This window comes from Pollicipes pollicipes, unplaced genomic scaffold, assembly GCF_011947565.3.
Source record: "Pollicipes pollicipes isolate AB1234 unplaced genomic scaffold, Ppol_2.1 Scaffold_4740;HRSCAF=5597_pilon_pilon_pilon, whole genome shotgun sequence".
In the NCBI taxonomy this organism is placed as follows: Eukaryota; Metazoa; Arthropoda; class Thecostraca; order Pollicipedomorpha; family Pollicipedidae; genus Pollicipes; species Pollicipes pollicipes.
Window position 1 is genome coordinate 14,969,900 of NW_023596545.1, and position 24,964 is coordinate 14,994,863.

Consider the following 24,964-nt stretch of genomic DNA (forward strand, 5'->3'; position numbering starts at 1 on the left):
AGTGGACGGATGTGTGTACGTGATAGGTACAGTGGACGGATGTGTGCACGTGATAGGTACAGTGGACGGATGTGTGTACGTGATAGGTACAGTGGACGGATGTGTGTACGTGATAGGTGCGGTGGACGGATGTGTGCACGTGATAGGTGCGGTGGATGGATATGTGCGGTGCGTTCGTCACTGCATGAAGCCGAATCACGCTTGCAAGAGCACATGCTCCGAGAGAGCATGCGGCACCGCAGCAGCGCGGACGCGCACCACGCGCGTGCCAGCCTCTGGCGGCGAGGCAGCGTCAACACCGCCAGCCGCTGCCGTCGGCGTCCATGGCACGTCAGCCTGCGGCGGGCCAGTTGGCACGGGCGCGGCGGCCGGCGCGGCGGCCGGAGCGGGGGCCGCGCACCGCACGCCCACGGCACGGGCGACAGCTGCAGCAGCCGCCCGCCGAGCCCGGCTATCCGGCTCGAGGCCGCCGCTCTGGCGCGCCGCTGCGCGCCGGCCCGTCCGCCTCCCTGGACAGCACGAGCGCCGCGCGCATGGTAACTGCCAGGCGTCGTGGGTATGTGCTGAGCTGTGCTGTGCAGCGCGTCACTGCCAGTACAGCTGGGAACCGATGGCATGACACTTGTCATGACTGATGTGCTTATGGCTGCCCGTACGAACAAGCGCGACGAGTGAACACCTGCCCTCTGTGTCTTAAGAGCACGCGCTGACATTAAGTTCAGCACCCGGCTCGAGCTGATGCGTGAGAGCGGGACTTTGTCAGACCCCCGCGGCCGGTGCACCGACAGCCCGAGCGGTGCTGGTCTGCCCCACCGACAGCCCGAGCGGTGCTGGTCTGCCCCACCGACAGCCCGGGCGGTGCTGGTCTGCCCCACCGACAGCCCGGGCGGTGCTGGTCTGCCCCACCGACAGCCCGGGCGGTGCTGGTCTGCTACACCGACAGCCCGGGCGGTGCTGGTCTGCTACACCGACAGCTCGGGCGGTGCTGGTCTGCTACACCGACAGCCCGGGCGGTGCTGGTTTGCTCCGCCGACGGCCGGGCGGTGCTGATCTGCTCCGCCGACGGCCGGGCGGTGCTGGCCTGCCCTGCCTGCCGCCGCGCCGACGCCGCGCATTCCCGAGAGCAGAGTGGCACCATCCGCGGCCGGCTGCCCCGTCCCATTGGCGCTGATTATCTGACAATCAGCCGCCGCCGACGCGGCGAGGGGCACCATCAGCCGCCGAGGGGGCGCCGGCCGGCCCGACCTGCCGCCGGAGGGGAGCGCGCGGCCTGCGGGAGACGCTGCCGCCGCGTGACCCCGCGCAGCCGACGCGGCACACAGCCTCAGTGCACCGCTCGATCGCTGTGCCGTCACAGCCGCGCGACGGCCCCTGAACGCCGCGTCGATACCGGCCGCCCGCCGTCACCCTCACAGCTGTGTGGCCGGCGCGCCGGCACCGACAGCGTGTACGAAAATATGGATAATCAATACGTGCAGGGCGAAGGCGACCGCAGCAGTGTAGCAGTCCGGTCGAAATGTCGACATGTGGCGCCAGAGCGCGCACCACACGCCGGCCCCAGCCAGCGTGGCGAACAAAGGTGGCATTTGATGCGCAAAAGGGAAGGGCAAGTACTGGGTGTACTTGCCCTTCCCAAGTACTTGTACAAGTACAAGTACATAGTGAACTAGCATCTCCCGCTGCCCTTAAAAGAGGGAAGCACACAAAATATCCAGAAATTGGCCTGCATGACGTTGTGCTGTTTTTTTTTACTTCTGTTAGACTCCACGTGGCATACTCACCTCAACGCCGCCGCACACCGGCCGTGTAAGTCAAATGTGACAAGACCGCACGATGGCCCAAGTAGCCAACGCGCTCAATAATATCTATAATCCTCATCATAAGTGGCACCTCGACGATTTGTATTTGCGTGTCGTAGTTATCATCCTGACAACCTTTTTGGGATGGAGCGTGATTCCCAAAATGTGGTCCCTCAAATTCGAAAAACGCAGGTAGAGGCTGCAATTATTTTGCGAAATACAACTGGTGCTCTCCGGACATGGTAACCACTGCCGCCGCACTGGCCCATCGTCTGGCTAGGTCGGTGTCCCTTTCCGTCGCTCTTTTCCAGGCATTTCAACTCCCGCCAGATGCAGCTCAATTCCCCGATATTGGTACTAACGAGAAATGCGGAAAACCTGCGATGGTTGAAGAAAAACATTCGCGAAGAAGCATGTGTGCGGTTCATATACACCCACACGCACGCACGCACCCACACCCACACAGTCTGTTAAGCACTTTGACCCCTCACGTTGCCAGCTTGCACGTCTCGGCCAGTCATAGGCCGACAGTGCAGCCTCTTCTCCGTCGATTGGTCGCAGCGACACGAGCACGGCTGGCGCTCACGAGATTGCCCTGCCTCGTGACTTGGCTCTGAACTCCTCGCGGAACTGTCAGCCAGTCTCATGACTTGGCACCGCGCCATACGCCGGCGCTCCGGAGCGCTATCGGCCTTTGACCAGCTGATCCTGCTCTGCTTGCCCCGTGCCGTCAGGGGACCATACTCCCTGAGCGGTATGCCCTCCCCTCCAGGTGATGCCGTGACCTCGGTACCTCCCTTCCCCGGCACTAGGCCGAAGCGGTACGCTCTCGTCCCGCAACCCAGACTGCCTCCCCGTTCGTTGGCCCGAGACAGGCGGCTCTTGCACTTGGGGCGTGACCTGATGGGCGGGCTCTGTCACAGGGCCACCGAGCCAGTAACCAGACCAGTCGGTCCTGTGATCAGGTCAGCTGGTCCTGTGAGCTGATCAGTTAGGCCTGTGACCTGACCAGCTGATCCTGTGAGCTGACCAGTTGGTCCTGTGACATGGCGCGCACTCACATGCATCCTTTCGGGTGGTTGTCAGGAATGGTCCCCTAAACCGACCTGACTCTTGTCCCGTCCCCCTCGCCCTGACTTCTGTCCCGTTCCCCTCGCCCTGACTTTTATCCCGTCCCCCTCGCCCTGACTCTTGTCCCGTCCCCCTCGTCCTGACTCGTGGCACGTCTCCATCGTCCTGACTCTTGACCCGTCCTCTCATCCTGACCGTTGAGCCGCCCCTCGTTCTGACCCTTGTCCCATCACCTCGTCCTGATTCATCTCCCGTCCCCATCGTCCTGAGTTTTGTTCTGTCCCCCTCCTCCTGACTTTTGACCCGTCCCCCCTCGACCTGACTCTTCTCCCGTCCCCCCCCCCCCACCCGTCCACAGGCAAGACCAGTCACCAGCCGCTGCGATCACCTGACCCAGTGACCTAACGCGCCCCCCCCCCCCAGCGGGCGAGCCGGGGGGAGGGGGGCGGTGCCGCCGCCACCAGAGGGCGGCGCTGCTCCGCCCCCGTTGGAGCCGGCCGGCCAAACAAACAAAGCGCCGGCTGAACAATGGCCCGTCGCGCTGCTGCGAGGCGGCTGCGGCGACACTGGCACACCTCGCCCCATCTCCGCCCGGCCGGGCCATGGGCGCGCACATGGTGTCGACATATCTCCCACACGCGGCACCAGCTGAGCCGTGGCACGGCCGCACGGAACGACATTTTCTGATGGAGAGCCTGACACGGCATACCGTACCTTCTCTGGGTCCGACTCAGACAGCGGCGCCACCAGGATTATCTGGGGGTAGGGAGACGGGGCAGCCTTTGACTACGCCGGTGGTCTCGGAAGACAAGATGCCAGTCGACAGCGCCACACGTCCGTCAGGCGCTGTCAGATGCTGGCCACCAGAGCCACACATCCGTCAGGCACTGATGCCGGCCGCCACCGCCACACGTCCTTCAGGAGCTGTCACGGCTGTTTTGGCCACACCTCGTCACCGTTATGTGACCTGGTCTGTGCTCGGTGAGCGTGGTCGGTACGGTCCCATTACACGAGCGTCCACTAGTCAGGCGGGGACGGTGACGGCCGGCTCATTTCAGGCGTCACGCACTCGGGAGGATCCTCGCCTTGTTCACGTGCTACCATATATAGTCCATATTTGAGGCTCCTGTGGCCCAGTCAAGCCCATCCGCGGTATGCATTTTAATAGAATCCGACATTTACGTCATGTATAGTGACCGGTCTTGCCGAACACGCTATGCACCCGTATGTAGTTTGAACACCCCGTAAAAATGTTGTGGTCAGCCTGTGATTGATCATCCTACTCCACTTCTGCCAGGAACAATGAGGTGGTGGAGTGAGGACGTGGCGTGTCCAGACTGCAGGCGATTTTCTCGTATTCCGTAACCGGCGCGGAACCCATGCCGTCCCGACAGATCCCATGCTGGAGGACGTGCAAGCCGTGTTACGACCCCGCTGCTTCCAGTGCTCCACGTGTCACGTCGGTTGTCGAAGACCGCAACATGCCAGACTATGGCGATCAATCAGTCATACCAGACTACGGCAGTCAGTCAGTCATGCCAGACTACGGCAGCCAGTCAGTCATGCCAGACTACGGCAGTCGTGCGGCTCATAAGCAGGCCGGGCGCTTGTAACATGCGCATGTGCAAGACGTCGCAGTCCATGTTCATTTCTCGATACCATCTCCCACACGGAGGGGCCACTGCTCTCGGCTCTGCTCGGTACATGCCGTTGTGACTTACCAGTGCAGGCCGGGTAGCGACACTCAAAAGACCGCAGCTACCCGTGTGCGCGTGTTTGGTTCAGCAGGGTGACCGTCTCTGACCCCGCGGCCACCCCTGGCGCCGACACTGCACCGCCACCCACAGCCGTGCGCCGATCCCACTCGGCACCAATCTCCGCGCTCTCCGAAGCCTATCTCCCATCGCATTTATCTCCCGATCGAATCACACTCCTCATTCGTCATTGATGCTATCGCCTGTTAGATAGTTTCGACGTGTGTCCTGTGCCAGCATCACCTGATTTTGATCCCACCTGGCGGCCCGCCCCCGGTCCCGCCCCCGCCCCCGTCACGTCGCACCCCTATCCGAGCGGCACTGGCGGTCGGGCGAAAATCAATGTGCGCCGGCGGGCGGGGGATGGGAGGGGGGGGGGACGTCTCGGACCCGGGCCCGTCAGGCCGTCACAGAGGGCTGAGAGCCGGGTCCGTCAGGCCGTCACAGAAGGCTGAGAGCCGGACCCGCCAGGCCGTCACAGAAGGCTGAGAGCAGGGCCCGTCAGGCCGTCACAGAAGGCTGAGAGCCGGGCCCGTCAGGTCGCCACAGAGGGCTGAGAGCCGGGCCCGTTAGGCCGTCACCGAGGGCTGAGAGTCGGACCCGTCACGTCGTCACAGAAGGCCGAGAGCCAGGCCGTCAGGCCGTCAGAGAAGGCTGAGAGCTGGGCCCGTCAGGCCGTCACAGAAGGCTGAGAGCCAGACCCGTCAGGGCCGTCACAGAAGGCTGAGGGCCGGACCCGTCAGGCCGTCACAGAAGGCTGGGAGCCGGACCCGTCAGGCCGTCACAGAAGGCTGACAGCCGGACCCGCCAGGCCGTCACAGAAGGCTGAGAGCCGGACCCGTCAGGCCGTCACAGAAGGCTGAGAGCCTGACCCGTCAGGCCGTCACGGAAGGCTGAGAGACGGACCCGTCAGGCCGTCACAGAAGGCTGAGAGACGGACCCGCCAGGCCGTCACGGAAGGCTGAGAGACGGACCCGTCAGGCCGTCACAGAGGGCTGAGAGCCGGACCTGTCAGGCCGTCACAGAAGGCTGAGAGCCGGACCCGTCAGGCTGTTACTAAGACGCCACCGCCGGCAAAGACCACGCGTGCCACCGGAGCGAGCTTATTCTTGGAGAGCCATCCGACAGACCGGCACATGCGCCCCAGCACTGATCCCTTCTTTTGGCTGGCCGGAACTGAAGTGGGAAGACCGCATCTGGACTTGTCAGGGTAGTTGGACGCTCGTCAGAGCTGGCGTCGGGTACCGCAGGCCCGAATGCTGCGAAGGCCCATGCGTGCGATGTCGGACACGCAAGCCGTACTTTGAGGGAGCCATCACATGGCTGCTAAAGCCAGATCACGAGTGCTCCTCGGACAGTCGCCCTTATCTCCCAGCGTCGTCTCTAAGTACAGACACGACACCACGCGGTCCGGGGCAGATGTTACCACCCCCCGCGGAGGGTCTTCGGCCTCTCTCCGTCTCCCGGTGGGCCACGCCGGCGCCCTATTGCTAGAAGCCGTTTGTATCAGGTGACGTCGCCTGTCAACTATCCAGCCGTGGTCCCCCCCCCCCCCTCCTTCCCGGCCCCGGCTCAGCTCACCAGCAAGCACTCTACCCCTCCGACACGGGTCACGCTCCGGCACTATGTCTTCAGGCCCCAGTCAGCATCAGAAGCCATCAACGTCGAACCAGGTCAGGATCCGTCCTCCGCCCGGGTCACCATGAGACGCTTTGTCCCCAGACTCCTGACACCACCACACGTCATGGCATCCAGTCGCAGTGACCGTTGGACCACGTCCCGTTGGATTGTGTCAGGGTCGGGTCGGATCAGGTCAGCGTCGAGTCAGGTCAGTGTCGGATCAGGTTAGTGTCGGGTCAGGTCAGCGTCAGGTCACGTAAGCATCGGTCAGGTCAGCATCGGGTCAGGCCGGCATCGGGTCAGGTCAGCGCCGGGTCAGGTCAGCGCCGGGTCAGGTCAGCGCCGTGTCAGGTCAGCGCCGGGTCAGGTCAGCGCCGGGTCAGGTCAGCGTCGAGTCGGGTCAGTGTCGGATCAGGCCAGTGTCGGGTCAGGTCAGCGTCAGGTCAAGTTAGCATCGCTCAGGTCAGCGCCGTGTCAGGTCAGCGCCGTGTCAGGTCAGCGCCGGGTCAGGTCAGCGTCGGGTCAGGTCAGCGTCGGATAACGTCCCGCTCAGTCAGATCAGCGTCCGAGCCACGCCCGGTCAGCGTCAGGCCAAGTGCCGTCAGGTCGGGTCGGGTCAGGTCAGGTCCAGGTCGCGCCGTCGGCCGAGGTCCGGCGCCGCCAGGTGCGGGCGCCCGGTAACGATTGGCGCCGGGCGCCGATGCAATCATTACCGGCCATCTGTGGCGGCCGTCGGCAGGGATCAATGCGGGCCGAGGTGGGACGGGCAGCCGCCGGCGGGAGGACGGCTCCGACACGCCGGCCTATCGACACAGCCGCGCGCCGGCCACCGCAGAGGGGAGGGGGCGGGGGGGGGGGCGACGTCGACGCGTCGTCCCCGTCAGGGCTGGAGCCGGCTGCTGGCGAGCGGCGCCGCTCCTCCGGTGGGGACACTGGGGTGTTTGTGAGGTGCCTGGGCGAGGCAGTGCTCCGGCGCATGGCGTTTAAGCGTGATGGAAGGCACCGACCGTCATCATGGTCTGTAATCATGGCCTCCTCGTCACATAAGTAAGGTTGTGTACGGAGGACAGACAATTGCTGCACTGAGTTGTTAGTTTCACGTTTGTTTGCGCCTTCCGCGCTTCAGCACTTGCCCATGGGCCAGCAAGTCTTAATAAACTCCTGCTGCTGGAACAGCGTTTCATACCATGCTTCGCAACATTTTGTTTTCAAAACCATCAAATTCCTATTCGCGGAGGCCGGACTTCGGCCGTGAGGCTGACCGCCAGCAGCCAGACCCGGCCGACCGAGCCGTGCCGGCCGGCGACCCACCGGCCGCCTCCGCCGCCGTTGCGCCCCGGCCAGCCGAGCCGTGCCGGCCGGCGGCCCGCTGGCCGCCTCCGCCACCGCTGCGCCCCGGTCAGACGGCCGGTCGCCCCCGGAGCGTTGTTTTCGCTGGCGGCAGCTATTTTCTGCGGGCGGCTCCAGGCGGCCGGGACGGGAGGAGCCGGCCTGAGCGATCACCCAGCACGGGGGCCGCCATCAGCAGCTGCCGGCCGCCGTCTGGGATGCGTTGCCGCCGACATCACCATGAGCGGGAGACGACGCGGGGCTGCGGGGCGGCGGCGAACGGCCGCCGAGTCAATCATGCACCAGGCGTTCAAGATGATAGGAACCTCGCCGCAGTCCACTAGAATGATCGAAATGTGGGGGCCCGGTGATGGTGAGGAAATATGGCCGTCCATATTTCGCGAGCAGTCTGAGCTCACAGGCGGCCAGCGCAGCCTACAAGGGCCGGTCTCATCCGTGCCGGTCCGGCCAGTTTGTCCCCAAACCGCCACGGCAGCTCCGGCACGTGAGCGCGCGCCTTGAACGATAACAAACTCCAGCCGAGTGCGGGAAGCGTGCCAGCGGCGGCGGCGGCCCCCGCAGCCGCCGCCGTCGCCTGCGACCTCACGCCAGCCGGGTAAGCCGAGCCGGTGCCGAGCTCACGCCCGCGGGTAACCCGAGCCCCGGCCGAGCGCGCCGGCCAGTCGGCGGAGGGTAGCGACGCCCACCGGCGACACTGAGCCCCTGACGGCGACACCGAGTCCCTGCCGCTGACACTAAGCCATTTACAGCGACAACGAGCCCCTGACGGCATCACTGAGTCCCTGACGGCGTCACCAAGCCCTGACGCCGAGTCAAACAGTCCCCGGAGACGGCATTGAGCCTGCACCGCTGACTATCACGGCCAGCCCCTGCTGACAACAATCAGCCCGAAACGACCGAAACGACCAGCCTCTCCTGAGCGCAGGCGCGGCTGGAGGGCAAGGCGGCTGCAGTGGCAGCAGTGTGAGCTGATGCGAGACCGAGGCATATAATACGTTGCGCGTCAGCGGCCGTCTGCAGTGCTGTCGCAACGGTCTGGCCGCGTCCCGACTGCTGACCGCGAGAGCCCGCGATACAGGGATTAGAGCGGCGGACGGCCGTGCGCTGCCGTGTTTGCCAGCGCTGGCTCCTGCGACTATCGCGCGCCCCGAGCCACACGAGCTGCATTCCGAGGCGATGCGTAGGCCGCGTCAGCCATCGGCCAGCTGGCCGCCACTCGCGTCGGGGTCTCGGCGGGATGTGCTGGGAACTGCGGCCCAGCGGCGCGCCGCCGAGCAAGTACAGGAGCGGGCGCGGCGTCAGCGTGGTTCCCCGCTCCCGCCCGCTGTGCCGGACCCTGGCCTCCCCCTCCCCCCACCCCATGCACGCCGGTTCGGCGCGGGCTGTGCGGGTGGTTCGGCGCCGGGCCGCAGCCCGCCCAGTGGCGCCGCCCCGCGGCCGCCGCCGGCGGCGCACAGCCGCGGTGTTATTGAATCGGGGCGGCCGGGCCGGCGCGGCCGGCGGCCACCGCCGACCCCAGCCGCCCACGTGTCCGGCTCAGTGTAACAAGTGGCGGTAGGCGCGGGCGGGCGCGAGCGACCTTTGCGGCGCGTGCGCAGTGCGCGCTGTCACCGCGCCTCATGCGGCCGGCCACACCGCGACGGTGACGGCAGGCCGCGTCCGCAGCCGCCCTCCAGCGCCGCCACTCGTGCCCCGCTCGTCCCGGCTCGCCGGCGGCACAGGACGGCGCCAGACAGCGCCGACGAGCCGGCCAACCTCCGAGGAGAAGCCCCGAGTCGGCGCGCGTCAATCGGCCGAGAGGGCCGGCCAGCCGCCGTCCGAAAACAAGGCCGACGTTCGATACGGCCGGTCGGGCCCGCCCGCCTGCGGGGCTGGGCTGGCGAGGGGTGGCTCACCATGAGACCGCTCTCCACAGATGGCAGCAGGATCAGCTGGCACCCGTGCACCACTTGGTTGGCCTCCAGAGTTCCGTCCCGAAGCGGCCTGGAAAGAGCGAAGCGTGAGCGCCAGAACAGACGGCCCCGACAGCACCTCACTCAGAGGCGTGACGACGGCCCCGACAGCACCTCACTGAGGGGCGTGACGCCGGGATCCCCAGCGCCTGAGCAGCAGTCGCAGCAGGTACTCACGAGCTGTAAGCGCGACGCGTCATCGTCATCCACGTTGCCGGGCGGTTACCCGATCAGAACAGTCGGGATGTTTGGCTACATTTGTTGCAGCTGGGTGAGCTGGTTCATATGATATGCACGAGTGTACGCGTCGGACGGACGTTTGCATATGGTGGTTGATACATCGCATCATTTCGCCGGGTTAACAAACACAACCAATATGTATCAACTCTGCAAAAAGGCGAGCCAAACGCTGACCAACAACGCGTGCGGTCAATCCAGAAGTCCAGCCGGCCATTCGAAGCCCCTCCTTATCTTCCCGTTCTGCTCCTCCCCGGTTCCCAGCCGCCTCCCTAGCGGGGTCGAGTCGCAGCGCCCCGGCGAACTCTGCGCCGCGGGGCGCGGTCAACACGCGCCTGGACGCGGGCCAGTCCGGTCCGCCCGCGAGGCTGCCGGCCCCACCGCCGGCTCAGATCACGTGACGGCCCGAAGCCCGGGCCCGAGCGTGCCCTTGCGCGGGTGCATCAGGTGAAGACAAAGGCCGGAAATTCGGCAGGCTCGGACGGCTGGCGACCGGCGCGAGGAGCATCTCCGGTTGTGGTGGTGGTGGCGGCCGTGGGGGTGGGGGTGGGGTGGGGATGGGAGGCGGGGGTGGGGTGGGTGGAAGGGGGAACTGGCGCTCTTTACATTCGTCTTATTCCCACAGCTACTTGTGAATGATGTCTTCAGATCCCACCCCACATTCCTAGCAGCGCTATAAGAGACTGCCTGTGTCAGCCGGCGGGCCGCGCGACAGGCTAGAAACGACCGAGCGCGACGGACTCCGCCTCCACGCCCAGTTGCTCCCCTCGGATTGGAATGGGCGCGGAAGGCAGCCCGCTGCTCGCAGGTCTGCTGCAGCCCACCCGACCCCCAGGGCTGCAGCCGCCGGTGCTGGAGGGCGGACGGCTGGGAGGGGGGGGGGGGGCGACCTTGGTTGCCCCAGGTACGTAACCACTGCAGTGGGTGGGCAAAACTGCAATGGTGCAACCATAGGCACTCCATTAGTACACTGGAGAAGGAGGCTTGGGGACACGCCCCAGCCATTCCGACAAAGAAAACAGTTTTTGAGCACTCAGATGTTGCTAGAGGCGACTTTTATTCACCTACGCTGCATAGCAACAATTAGCAGCATGACGGCACGCAAGCCCCTGTCCCCTCCCCCACCTGCCTCCATGACGTGGCAACAGCCAAGCTGGCGACGGGTGACCAGTCCTGGCTGCCAGCGGTCCCCGACCCGGCAGGCAGGCCCCGGCCCGGCAGACAGGGGCCCGGCCCGGCAGGCAGGGGCCCGGCCGCCCGGTGGGGGCCCGGCCCGGCCCGCCGCCGGCGCCGGCAGGCGAGGACTGTGGTGCTGGTCCTCACGCCAGCTAGTGACCTCCTCGACCTCATCAGGGGAACATCCGCGGGTGCGAAGGCCGGCCTGGGAGGATGCCCCCCTGCTTGATCGGCTTAGGAGCAGGCCCCGGTGCGCCAGGGATCGGACGGCGCGTCCGGCACACTGCACTGACCGGCGTGGGGGGGGGGGGGGGGCAGCGAGAGGACGCCAGGTCAGCGGCGGGGGCGTGGAGATTCAGTCACAACATGACGGGCCGCAGAGGCCGCAGACCTGCTCCGGTGTCCGACGACCTGTCACAAGACCCGGCCACCGCGGTGACCCTGCCGCCCGTTCCATCACTCCAGGCATACGCGGCCACAGCTCGCGAGCAAGCTTCTCTTTCAGTTCCACAGGAACTGTGACGTCACCCCGTGTCGACAGCGATGACGAGGCAGACTCTACGCTTCCGTCCCACACTCCGTGCAGGCATGCATGGGGCGGCGCAGCGCTGCTGCGGAGATCAGAAGTCGGCTACATCGGGAGCAAGTTGGCCCCGCCCGGCGCATCACCCGCAGAAGTTGTCGGTAGCCTCCATGAACGTTCCGGCCCCGCCCTGCGTCTGACTGCGCGAGATGGCCCACTGCTTCATGGGCCGCGATTAATAACCAGACCACACGTCACGACGCGTGGCAAATATTCGCCAGGACAAGCTTGTCAACTGAGGTATATGTAAGATGTGACATAACGGAACTACAAGAAAAGGTATTCCTACGAATGTTGGCGCTGTACCTGATCCCGCTCCACAAGACAGACAACCCAACGTGTCATGCGCTATGGCCAATAAGCAGGAGAAAGGCATCGCACCCAAGACGGTGTGCATTATATCGCAACTAAGACAATGAATGTTTCGTTTTGCCTGCTCAAAAATATTTTTTAGAATCCCTGGCCTGTGAAATTTCTTGCATTGTATCAAACACCTGGAACATTCAACTCATGAAAACGTAACATAAGCATGCTCTTGGAAAAGACCCTCCCGGTCACAACAGCGGCACACCTGATATTGGTGAGCATTTCTGGCTACAGAGATTGATATTGGCAAAGACTTCTGGCTGGAGATTGTCATTAGAGACTGTCGTTACTGGAGGCCGGCCGATCGGAAGCGAGTCACTGTAGTCACAGTTTGCCTACCGCTTCACTATAATAAAACGTGATGCCGCAACATGCGCTGTGCCTGGTGATCTGCCAGAGGCTGCCGTCGATCCGCGATGGAAGGCGTACGGTGTCGGCGGCGCTGGGCTGCACCAGCACACCTGCCGTACGACGAGCGGCCAGCACCGCCGCTCACCCGCTCAGAGCCAACAGTGTTTCGTGTTGACGCAGTCTCCGCGCGGCGGCCAACACTGACAACAGGCAAGGGTGAGGAAAGTGGACACCTGAGCTGAGCAGACCAGGCAGATAAGAAGCTGAGAGGAAAGCGGCCCCCCATGATAGGGGACGTGGCAAATAGGACAACGACAGGCAGAGCGACGGCGGACTTCCAGCGACAGGGAAACATCTGCACCGGTGCCAGCGCAGTGGCGATGGCCGGAGCCATGCCCTGCTACCGGCAGTGAAAGCCACAGTGGTGACTTTCCGAGCGGCAGCTCCGCCCACGCCGCCGTGTCACGGCCAGCCGACAGCGTCACGCGGCGATCGGCACTGACTGTGACGCCCGCCCCGCCCCGCCCCGCGCCTCCCAGCCACGCGCGAGCCAAGATCGGCGCGACCGAATTTCATCGATCACGTCTATCGACCGGCACAGGTCGTTCGCCAGCGTCGGGCTCGGTGTCGACCCGCCGCGCTCGGGCCGCTTTGTGGGGCTTCTGGCCGCCAGGTGGGCGCTGCGGGCGCACCGCCGCTGCCCGTAGGAAGTGTTACATCTTCAACCGGACGGCCAGCCCTGATCGATTCCTGGTCGTCAACTGGGCTGCTTCTAAGTGTATGGGTCGTTAGTGCACGGACTGGTACCTTAATAGCCGTACGTCGCCATAAAGCATCGACATCAAAACGAACTGTCGTAAATTATGCAAGAACGATGTGCCGATTCTACCATGCAAAAATAATTCAGACGTTCAGCAGTGACATCAGAAACAGTTAAAGAGCACGCGGGCGCACCACAGAGCAGAGACATGTTCGCTCATGCTATCCTGGCACCAGAGGGTCGTTATCTCCCGTTCCTCTCCCTCCCTCGCGTTCTATGTTTATCTCGCCGGCCATTGGTAGACAAGCGACGGAACGGCGCGTGGTCTGCACGTTACGACGCGCGTATGTACTGCCGCCAGGGCCTGGCACGACCGTGATAGGATGACATCGGGGTCGAGACGCATCAAACGCCGAAATGACCGGTCCTATGGGACGGATTAACTACAGCACTTGCGACGGACTTTCGAGAAAATGCATGCAGCAACTCCACTTCCACAAGAGAGACCGACATGTTTGCCGACGGACACAAGCACCGAATCTCCATAAGATCCCGCCCCACAGAATCAATAGTCAGTACCCTAAAGGGCAGTCAGCCCAGTCGAATGCCAAGACAAGCCTTTCAAGCTTGGAGAGCGAGGGTCGGTGGTGAACGGTGCCGTCGCCGGCTCACCGTCTGCTGCGGAGGGCGACTGATGCGGCCCGGCCATCGACCGACAGTCGCCGCCCGAGTCTCCTGCGTCGGCAGCGGGTGTGTCCCTCCCCAGACCGAGTCCCCTGCGTCGGCAGCGGGTGTGTCCCTCCCCAGCCCGAGTCCCCTGCGTCGGCAGCGGGTGTGTCCCTCCCCAGACCGAGTCCCCTGCGTCGGCAGCGGGTGTGTCCCTCCCCAGACCGAGTCCCCTGCGTCGGCAGCGGGTGTGTCCCTCCCCAGCCCGAGTCCCCTGCGTCGGCAGCGGGTGTCTCCCTCCCCAGCCCGAGTCTCCTGCGTCGGCAGCGGGTGTGTTCCTCCCCAGCCAGATGTGCAGCGACCGAGGGCCAACCCACCCCCCGGTGTTATCGCGACTTCCGCCCGCCGCCCACTCACGCACGCACCGGACCGCTCCACGTCCGGCGTACTGCGCTGCCCTCTCGCGTGGACTGCGGCGCCTGAAGGGGCCGGTAGCTGCTGGAATACATGGCTCCAGGCGTAGGATTGGTTTCATTTGGAGGGGCTGCCTCCCAACTTCTGAGATACTGCAGGTTAGCTTTCCCAGCCTGACCGGGTGAGCCCGGGTGCTCGCAATCAAATCCAACACAAACAAATTCTGAAATCATATTTCGAATTTTTCAGCGGAGAAATGAACGAATTCTGAGGTCGTATCCTGCTTTTTTCTGTAGCTACATTCTGTCGAACCAATCCGAGGAGAAAGATCGGCGCCCTGCAGTTCGACCCGTTATGTGGAGGCGCCCTGGTGGTTCGACCCAGGGCAGAGCCCCTCCCCCAGCCGGTTTTGCGAAACTCCGTTCCTTTTCGTGGCACGAGGTCTTTTCAAAGCCGACATAAGCTCACGTTACGTCGCCCGGCAGGCTGCTCCCCCCGGCTGCTGGCAGGCGGACCTGCAGACGTGACCAGCGACGTGGATATTCAGCCCGCCGCTCAAAGCCTGCTGACGCATCGCCTATTTGCTGTTAAGATGCATCTGAAGGTCATTCACATGATATACGGACTTCGCATCGTCCACGGCTTCAGCGCATGGAGGAAGTTTGCTGCTGAGCGGAGATTGAAGCCACTTTGTTTCTGGCTTAACTTTGAAGATGTAGGTGACAACCACGCAATCAGAGCCGCGGGAAACCATTATTTAAGTACGAGGTAACGAGTCGCACAAACAGCCGGAGTACCACCGGGACCACCTCATCCATAGGCAGCCTGCACGGATCATTAATCTGCAGCTTCGCAGCCGGTTCGTTACTATCCAATTACCGCGGTCCCCTTCCCTCTGTGGACGGGGCTTACCTGTGCGGCCGGCGCGTGGTCCGGGCGGGTGCCGCGGCACGCCTGTGTGTGTGTGTGTGTGTCCCCCTCCCTGTCGGGGAGCGCCGGGTGGATGCCCTCCACCCCGCCGTGCGACCATGGATAACGAGAGGGAGCAGAGAGAGAGAGAGGGAGAGCGCGCGCGCGCAGGGGGAGGGGGCCTCAGGTGGTCGAAGGGCACCTGTTGCTGGAACGGCTGGCAGCTGGCGCACACCAGAGCAGGCCGCTGGGAGCAGTGCCGACCGGGCGGGCGGGCGGGCGGGCCGGCGGGCCGGAGACATGGCGGCGGCACAGGTGCGCACCTATTTCGGGGCCCGCAGCGCCAAAGGACCACGCCGTCTCAGTTAAAGCGCGCCAGTCCGCACGACACCACCGGCGATCGGCGAGGGTTTCATCAAAGCAGACCCGCAAAGGTTCCCCGGAGAGGTCGGCGTCGGTCAGCGCAGGCCTCCCATCAACTCGTGACGTCTGCTCCCGGCAGTCACGTGGCCAGTGACGCCATCACACTGGCGGTGTTCCTGCTAGCTGACCGCGCGGACCTGCCGAGTCAGCCGGCCGGACAGTTCGGCTGGCAGGACCGCGCGGGCGGAGGTCCAGCAGCGCACTCCCCCTCCCCTCCGTCCGCACCCCGCGCTGGCCCTCAGAGGCAGCACAGCGCCCGCGGGCCGGCGCGGCCCCCGGATTCCGGCAGGCGGCCGCGCAGCCACGTGACGCCTGCGTCAGCGAAGTGACCGCGGCAGGCGGGGGAGGGGGGGGGGGGGCGGCCGGTGACGTCTGGTGCCGGGGGCGCGTGCTGCGCGCCACGAGCGTCGACCTCGCTCCGGCCGACTCGCCACCGTGTCTGGCTCGTGCCAGCTCTCCTTCACGAACAGCTGATCTTTAAGTGAACGTGGCCACGAGCCTCGGTCGGTACCGGCCAGCCGAGCACGACTGCGGCCCGGACCTGGCCAGCGCGACTGGCGGGCGGACCGCATCACTTCAGCAGCCGGTGCACCCCACTACTACCGTACAGCCAATTCGGCGCTGTGGGGCCGAGATGTTATGAAATCAATCGTCGGCAGCACTAGGACGCACGCTGTTCTGACAGTCCCCGGGGGCCCGCGAATCCCATGGCCGTAGGACACGTTGGCGAAAACGGTTCCACTCGGAAACGATGGCCGCGCCGTTACCAGATCGACCCCACCGGCCGTAAGCCGTTACCAGATCCGTAGATAAACGGCGAACAGCCCGCTGAGAGCATCACGGGACCAACCGCACTCGGACGTAACCAGCAAAGAATTGGGAAAGGCGGATCAACGAGGCCTGTAGCCTTGGCATGACCTCCGCTATGTGCCGCAGACGGCAGCAGATTATGGGTGGCTGAGGAGCCAGCTGCCACCAACTTTGGTGGAATTAAGTGTTGGCCTTATGGCGTGGCATGGGATGGAAATACTTGAACACCACCGGCTCTGTCTGTGCGCGTATCGCACTGGCAGCACTGGCAGGTCACCAAGTAACGATGCAAGCTCCATACGCGGCCGTTGGGCCAAAGGAAGCGGGGGCGTCATGGAGCGATGTAAGCCCCTCGCGCGGCCGTTGGACCGGTCGAAACGCCGCAGTTGGCGGGACCGCGTGCATTGCTAACAAAAGGTTCGCACCAGGGGCGGATGCAGACGGTGATCAAGAGGAACGCTCCGTCTGTTGGGGGACCGTCTGTGTGCATCATAAAGGCGCTATTTTAAAAGGACACTGTTTAAGTCACGTAACGTCTGAGCAACCAGGGAGGGGGCAAGCTCCCCGTCCCCTTTCACCTTCATCCGCCCCCCTTTCAGCGCCGAGCGATGACTCACGATGAGCGCGGTAAATAATCTTCCATCATATAGCGTTAGACTTATCAATTTGGTCATTTGCTCGTTTGGTCAGTTGGTCATTTGCCTACCCAGTCCTGGCGATTCCGTCTCTCCACTCCCTCCGCTCACCCCTTCAGTCCTGCCCATACGCACCGATTTCTGTAGAGCAGGCAGATGCGCTCCTTAGGCACCTTCAGCTTCTGCGACACCAGCAGCTTCAGGTAGTCGACCGAGTCATCGCTGGTGGCCGTCACAGCGAACTGGCCGCCCTGTGGTCGGCTTCACAGTCACAGAGATGCGCTCCGTCGGCCTGCCGCACGTGCACACACCGCTGTCTGGTCCGGCCTCGTCGCGACACACGCCCGAGCCGAGCCCGCCGGCCGCCGCCACGTCGTCGGCCATGACGGCGCGCGTGCCACGCCGGATACTCTGAGGACACGTGGTATGCCGACGCTGCCCACCGACGGCGCGTGCCACGCCGGATATTCTGGAGACGCGAGCTGCACCGACGGTACCCCACCGCGCGCCGGACCCGCACTGATCGGTGGCCGGCTGGCCGGCGCCGCGCTGCTGCCGTTGGCTGGCGCGTCGCGCGTGCGAGCGAACTCAGCTGGCGGACGTGTGCGCGCTTACACTGCCATCTAGCGAGTGTCTTTAAAAGCTTGAGTGTGGTAGTTCGTCGAGTGGGCGGATAGCAGTGAGGTCTGCTTTGCGTGGAACCATGAAGCGCGGTCTTTTTGATGCTGGCAGTTTGATGTGCTGCATCTGCACAGGTGTATCCACAACACTGGTAGAGCGGAATTTCCTTTAAGCTCACTTATTTTCATGCGCTACAACGGGACTGACGCTTAACATTTAAAAAGCAGGAGTGCGGAAACTCTGTTCAAGTTGGGGGCTTGGGCGAACTGCAAAACGCCAAAATGGGCTCCCTAAGATTACAAAAAAATGGGCACCTGCAAGCCGGAATGTGTCCTTAACAGACAATAATAGGTTTTTAAGGTCACAATAGGCTCCATACTTTCACAGCTTAGAATCGGTTTGAAATACCAGAATGGACTATCCATAGGCTCTCCAAGGCTGGGGGGGGAAGGCGGAGGGCGCCGCCTCAGCTTTCAAGCAACTGGAGGTGGGTGGGGTTGAAGGGGGGCGGGGTGAGCTGCGCACACAGTTCCCGCGTTGTAGCGCACAGATAGCAAGCCTCAGGTATCAAGCCCCACTTATGAGCTCGTGGAATTCTTGGATAAAGTATCTAACACATGATCCGTGAGGTAGTGACCTTCAAGATTTGGCGGCCTTATGTATGGGCTCCACACAAAAGCGGCGGCACACGTCTTCTGGTCGCAAAACTTAACGCCTTATCCGTGGCGTTTTACCACGCATGAAAACACCTTAAGACCCCTGAATTCGGATCTGCCTTGCTGTCTCAATTCACCGCTTCATCATAGAATACTCCTGACACCCTGTCTCAAAGGGGCAAGTTGCGGCCGTCACCGTCACGTCACTGTGTTGGGTCGGTCACCCAGGCAAGCAGCCTCACCCTGGCGGAAAACGCGCCCGAGCTCCTGCATATGCCCCAATGAAGGGTCACTGTGCTGGATAAGGCTAATTAGTGCAGGTCCCGACTACGCAAATCAAGTATCCCGCAATATAACCTCTCTCATTAACGCAGATATATTATCAACTAGGTAGCATCCTACTTGGGAATGGCTTGTAGGCAAATAATATTCACTGCGTTGATCAGTTCATATATATATATATATATATATATATATATATATATATATATATATATATATATATATATAGTGAATTTCGTCCGAGGATATCGTGCACAAGTGCTATATGAGTTGATACTCGAAGCCATCCTTTTCTTAATGATCCGATTATCTCTCTCTCTCTCTTTCTCTGTCTGTCTGTCTATCTGTCCGTCTCCCCCTCTCCTCTCCTCCTCTTCTCTCTCTCTCCTCTCTCTCTCTCTCTCTCTCTCTCTCTCTCTCTCTCCTCTCGTCTCTCGCCTCTCTTCTCTCCTCTCTACTCTCTCTCTCTCTCTCTCTCTCTCTCTCTCTCTCTCTCTTTCTCTCTCTCTTCTCTCTCTCTCTCTCTCTCTCTCTCTCTTCTCTCTTCTCTCTATCTCTCTCTCTCTCTTCTCTCTCTCTCTCTCTCTCTCCTCTCTCTCTCTCTCTCTCTCTCTCTCTCTCTTCTCTTATCTCCCTCTTCTCTCCTCTCTCTCTATCTCTCTCTCTCTCTCTTTCCCCACGATAGGTGCGGTGCGGCCCACTGCTTACCTGCGTTATAAGTCCCATGTTCTCTGAGATATCCATTATTATCCCCAAAGGCTCTAACCCAGGCCAAGCCAAAACACATCGAATACCCTTCACACATTACGGAAACCTGGTCCGATGAGAAAGATTATGCAATCGCTTCAGTTGATTACGCAGTCGTAAAATATTGATAGGCATAGGTATTGCCGCAAACATGGAAGATTAGATGCTCTAAGGCCATGGATACAGCACTGGTACTGTGGCAAAAAATCAATACTGATGCGATCTACGGATACGTTAAATGCTCTGAGCTACACGGTCATTTTTAGTCTACCACATCAGGAGCTTTAAAAATTAAAATATGCTGCAGACGACGCAGTTAGGATTACACTTTCAAAAACGACCAGCGTTATCGTCCAACAAAAACTTCAAGACGCCAGCAAACAAGAGGGAAAGGATCTGTTTGTTTCGAGTTTATTTTCGGAGTTTTTTTCGGTGTAGCCAGGGCCGGCGTTATCAGAACATTTGGTGACGGCGCGGGCGTGTTCCTGGTCACGTAGCTCCTTTGTGACGTCCGAGAGGTTATCGTTACTCAGCCGGAGGCGGGCCTTTGGAGCACCCGTGCGGGACTGTTCCAGTCGCCAGCTGCCTCTCTGAACGCCCGCGGCTCATTTAGCCGAGGCGGTGGGCAAGGGACCTCCCTCCGGTATATCTGCGTAAGCACCAGCACCACTTTGTCGGCCCGCTCACATAGGCGATGTAGTCGTTTCTTCCATCGCGGATATATTTACTAGTTGACGACATTTATCATGATTGTAGAAATGGTACGTCACCATCGGTCATGCATCACATACAGGCTCCGCGTACAATGGTGGTATCGCGCCGGTGAGATAATTATTGCAGTGTATTTGTGCTTTGCTGTGCGCCAACGGCAGTGATCATTTCACACCCACAATATATCATTAAGCATGTGTGGTGAGACGGGCAGTCTCGCAGTCTGAAATCCCTCAAGCCGAGCAACGCATGTAACAAACACAGAAGGAACACATTTATTTACACAACACGCTGACATCAGCCGACACCGGCACGACCGCGCCCGCCCGTCACTCCAGAGTGACGACCGAGCGCAGAGGATCCGCACCCTCAACATTGGGCGGATCAAGCTGGGCTGGAGGGACCACCAGCGCCAGCAGGCTGGCGCGCTCTGCAGGCGGGTCCTCCCAGCATCAGATGGGCACTGCAACAGAGGCAGTGTGTGCGGCTGACTGGGTGCATGCAATTCAATAGGTCGTCTGCTGTGCTTCTGTTGGCTGCACGGTTGCACTAATGATGCGGCTAGTGCGGTGTCGAGCACGCAGGTGCGCTGCTGTTTCAGAACTTGCGCCACCAACATTCAATGCGGCTACGAGATATCCGCTTCCCAACATACCACATATGCCTTACGGAGCAGTGACTCCGTGCTGCCGTTTCTTTACCACGGAAACCACAGGCCGATTCAATATCACCAGACTAACTATGACATTTTCATCCTGAGGTACTACCGTCTCTTTACCACGGAGACAACAGGCCGAGTCAATCTCACCAGACTAGCCATGACATTTTTATCCTGAGGTTCTTTACTGGTTTCACCGTTGCCGGTCTCTTTTTACGCACAGTCCGCACCGGGGTCTACTAAACGCAACACGCTGGCACACCCCGTCTAGAAACAGCGTCCCACCACGTCGCAGGACAGCCAGCTGTACAGCCGTCGGCCGTGTTAAGCTGAACAAGAGCCATATCGGCTACTTCATCCACACCGAGCACGCCACTGCAAAGGGACTAATACTTCGTTACAAAGGGGCTGAAATCGAACACATTGCTTGCGAATTAAAGATGTTGACAAAAAACGTCAGTTTGTGATTGATGGGCGAAGGCCCATGCGGAGTCCGGTGAAGCGTGCCATCGGAAAGCGCTGAGGAGGGCTGGAGCTGCCTCATATGTTCGTCAGGGAAGCATATGACTGAGGCCAGAGAGGTGCCTTGTGAGGAGTGGTACGAGCAACGCGGTGTAAGACATGAGGATAAACCATGGCTAATATTATTATGCACATGATGTCGAAACCTCGTACAGACGGACTCGCAGAGGCGGACACCCTATGGTAGCCCACAGAAACAGTCCCGATGAATATTTGGGAAACCCTGCCCGGCACGAAAGTTAAACACGAGTGTAAATGGGTCATTCGCTGCGCTCTGCAGTTTGTCTCACATCATGAGCTACTTTGGTTGTCGAGATCTGCAACTGGTCCTTAACACACGCCCAGGTGGAGTCGATTCGACCCTCCTTCGAGGACTTTTACGACACAAATGTCGAACGGCACGGCGTAGCTGCGCCAAACTGCTTGGCTGTAGGCAACTGAACAACAGATCTTTGGTAAAACAAAGAGATGAACCTTGCAAAGTCGCTGGCCTATGGTAGGTCGAAGTCAGCCCGTAGCTGTAAGCGTGGGCGATTTTCACGGAATCGATCAATCTGATGCAAAGAACTGAGTGTTAGATAAAGCCAGTACCTATGAAATAGTTCCTTAGGTAATAGCATGATTTAATTTAAGATTACTACAGATTACAATGGCCTGGGATCAGGTATGACATTCAACCTGAGGCCAAAACCAGCCTGCCTTTAATAGCTTTATTCAGAAGTTTCTGATGCCCATTTCAAATCTGCTGATACACGAACCGTTACGGACATTTTCTAAGGACTTCTTAGCCCTAACCCTGGTAGGGGGCAGGGGAGGGCGATGCGATCCCAAGTTTTTTTACACCTCACCGGCATGCTGCGCAATCGCACCGAAATGTCTGGTGCCTATGGGGAGGGGGCGGGGGGGGGGGGCATGTAATCCGCGTGTTTCGATACCAAAGACAGGTTTTTAGCTTTTTTGGTTCAGAGCAGCACCGTTTTTTTTTTTAGGAACATTGCACGGCGATCTACGGCCGGTGCGGGCGGGAACCAACCATGCCGCGGAACGCGTGCGACGGGCCGACGTTGCTGATGATGATGTATTAACGTGGCCATATGTCATAAGCATGTGCTCAAAACACATGCAAATATACACCACTACACTAAGATTGAGCAAGGAACACACCTGGATAGGTTTTGTGCCGCCGCGAGGCGTAGTCTCATATGTAAGATTTTGTTTAGCTGAAAAGGGGCGATTTCTGGAAAATTTGACCGTTGACATAGCAGAATGGGGTCGGTTTTTGAACTAGCAACATAAAAACTGCTACCCATCGCGATACCTCGTTGAGACCAGCCCACTGGTGTTATCAGCTTAGCTCTATCTCCATGAGCGTGGAAACGCCAAGGGTGTGGCATCGACCCCCTCTATCAGTCCACGTTATAAAAACAGCGAGTCGGAGCGAGGGTTGACGGCCAGAAAAGGTCATTGACCTGAAGTGATCCAGTTCAGCCCTCCGTTTTTAGGAACGTACTGCATAGCGTAATCTTTAACGCTCATTTAATTTAAAAAAACAAGCTCGTAGGTTTTTGTAACCATGACCTATGGGTCAAAGAAGGCCACCAGTACTAGCCTAAAATCAATACGGGTGAACTTTTGCTTAGAACAGGTATTATGCTCAAGGCGGTTTCGTGAACAGGTCGGAGGGTGTTTTGGACACCAATCTTGAGTTTGACCTTGTCTGACCTTATTTTACCCAATGGTCACGACCCACGGCCCTCAAATTTTGACACAAGTGAGCTCACATACAGAACAACCCATCTTGTGAATTCGGTGGTTCTAGCTCTCTTAGTATTTCAGATCTCAGGGGTTCGAGGTGACCCCCACCCGAGCGAAGGGTATTCAACCGGCTACCCGGGCGCATGTGTTACAAGCGCAGAACGAGCAGTTGCATCACAGCAGTTGTGCACGCAAGCGCGACCGTCCGTGAAATCCATAATTTTGCTGATCTAGTGCTGACACTTTTTGATATGATCGTCCGTTTTCTCCTGCGTTTGTGGCTGTCTTTTTCGTGTCGCTAAAACACCAGGCGTGAGCAGTGACGCAGTCTTCAGCCGTTTTTTTTAGCTTGTTTTCGAGAGTCGTAAATTTCACTTTTCATGCTAACCGACTAAGGGAGGTGGAGTTGTGGTGATAATCCAACGTTTCATGAAAATGCTCTCTATTCATCAGTTCGCCTAAAAATGTCTAGCGACTCAACGAACAAATTCCTTAGGCGTTGTAGCTGAACACTGCATGAAGCCGACAGAAGTGGTTGCAAACATATGATATTCCAGAGTGTGAAGACCGAGCCGCTTAGTTTAAACACGACTCATAATCAAATCGAGACTCGGTAAGCCCCTGGCCAACCTCATCATGATCGACACAAACCATGCATCAACAAGCAACTGCTGGGCGTAAATCGGACCGGGTGTGGCTGCTAAAATCGAGGATTTTTGTTTCATGGGTCTGACCATGACCAAGACCAGTCCCAACCAGAAGTCCCAACGCCCTACTTCCCTACAACGCCGTACTTCCAAGCAATTACAGGCGCAAATAACCGTTGCAGTTGACGCACCCTTAAAGCCCAACAACTAGCTCAACCCCCATTAATCACAGGATTTACATTGAACAGCAGGTAGGACGTGAACACTGTGCGAACACACGAGCGGACACATTTCACCCAATTTAAGACAGACATCGTGATAAAAAAGATCAACTTTGATGCGAGGCAAAGGGTTGAGCGACCAAATGCCGCACTGCGCGAAAGAAAAACAACAGCAACAGCACTTTGGGCATTGTTACGACTCGAGCTCCCGGGGCGAGCGCCCACCCCGCGGTCGGCGACGGCCCGGCCGCAGCGGCCCAGCCCACTCACGCGGGTACTCATCGCCGGGAATGCTGCAGTCGTAGAACTTGCGGCTGGTGCTGGCCGTGAACATGAGTCGCATGGTGGAAAGGCGACGGCCCGAGAGCCGGATGGGCCGCGCGTGCGCGTATCCCAGCGCGCCGGACACCGCCTGCCGACAGTCGGAGGCGACGGTCAGAGGCGCCGGGCCGGCCCACCCGCCGGCCGGCGCCGGCTGGGCTCGCCACGGCCGCTGCCGTCTGCCGGCCGACGGCAGCAGCGGCTCGGAAGTCAGAGGCCATGACTAGCGCACGGCCTTCTCGTGTTCAAGCACAACCAGGGGTATAATGATCAAATCATTGAGCCCATCGATCCTGAGAGCATGTCACGAACATGCCGGGAACGCATGTCAGACGCAGCAGCCACGCCAGCAGAGGGCACGCCTCAGCCGGCGAGCTCACCGTGAGCACGCGCTCCTTGCAGCGGGCCCGGTTGCAGTAGAGCGCGCAGCCTCCCCGGGGTACCAGACTAGTACAGTGGCCGTGACGGTGGGCAGGCCGGCGCGCCTGCGCCAGCCGCTGCAGCTGTCGCCGCTCGAACAGCACCACCCAGACAGCCTCCTCGAACAGGCGACGGCCGCCTCCTGACGGTGCGGCGCCAGGGCGACGGTTAGCGGGACGGGACCGAACGGGGACGGGGACGGGGGCGGGGACGGGGACGGGGACGGGGACGGGGACGGGACGGACGGGGACGGGGACGGGGACGGGGACGGAGACGGAGACAGGGGCGACGGTTAGCGGCACGGACGGGACCGAACGGACGGACGGGGACGGGGACGGGGACGGGGACGGGGACGGGGACGGAGACGGAGACAGGGACAGAGACGGGGACGGAGACGGAGACGGAGACGGAGACGGAGACGGAGACGGAGACGGAGACGGGACGGGGACGGGGACGGGGACGGGGACGGGACGGGGACGGGGACGGGGACGGGGACGGGGACGGGACGGGGACGGGGACGGGGACGG

General features: G+C 60.8%; 1 protein-coding gene and 1 long non-coding RNA gene across 2 annotated transcripts in view; both read right to left on the minus strand.

The window, feature by feature from the left end:
• Positions 1 to 17,382, minus strand: part of stx (ubiquitin-like domain-containing protein stuxnet) — a 41,641-nt gene extending 24,259 nt beyond the window's left edge. The window contains 3 exon segments of the mRNA XM_037220902.1: positions 9,490 to 9,577; positions 17,012 to 17,127; positions 17,129 to 17,382. Coding sequence (XP_037076797.1) covers positions 9,490 to 9,577; positions 17,012 to 17,127; positions 17,129 to 17,260 — 336 coding nt within the window. The 5' untranslated portion in view covers positions 17,261 to 17,382.
• Positions 17,383 to 20,152: 2,770 nt separating this feature from the next.
• Positions 20,153 to 24,441, minus strand: LOC119099336 (uncharacterized). Its single transcript, XR_005094347.1, has 3 exons — positions 24,398 to 24,441; positions 23,967 to 24,108; positions 20,153 to 20,356 (listed from the first exon to the last, which is right to left on the minus strand). It is a non-coding gene; the product is annotated as an uncharacterized LOC119099336 (long non-coding RNA).
• Between the last annotated feature and the right edge of the window lie 523 nt (positions 24,442 to 24,964).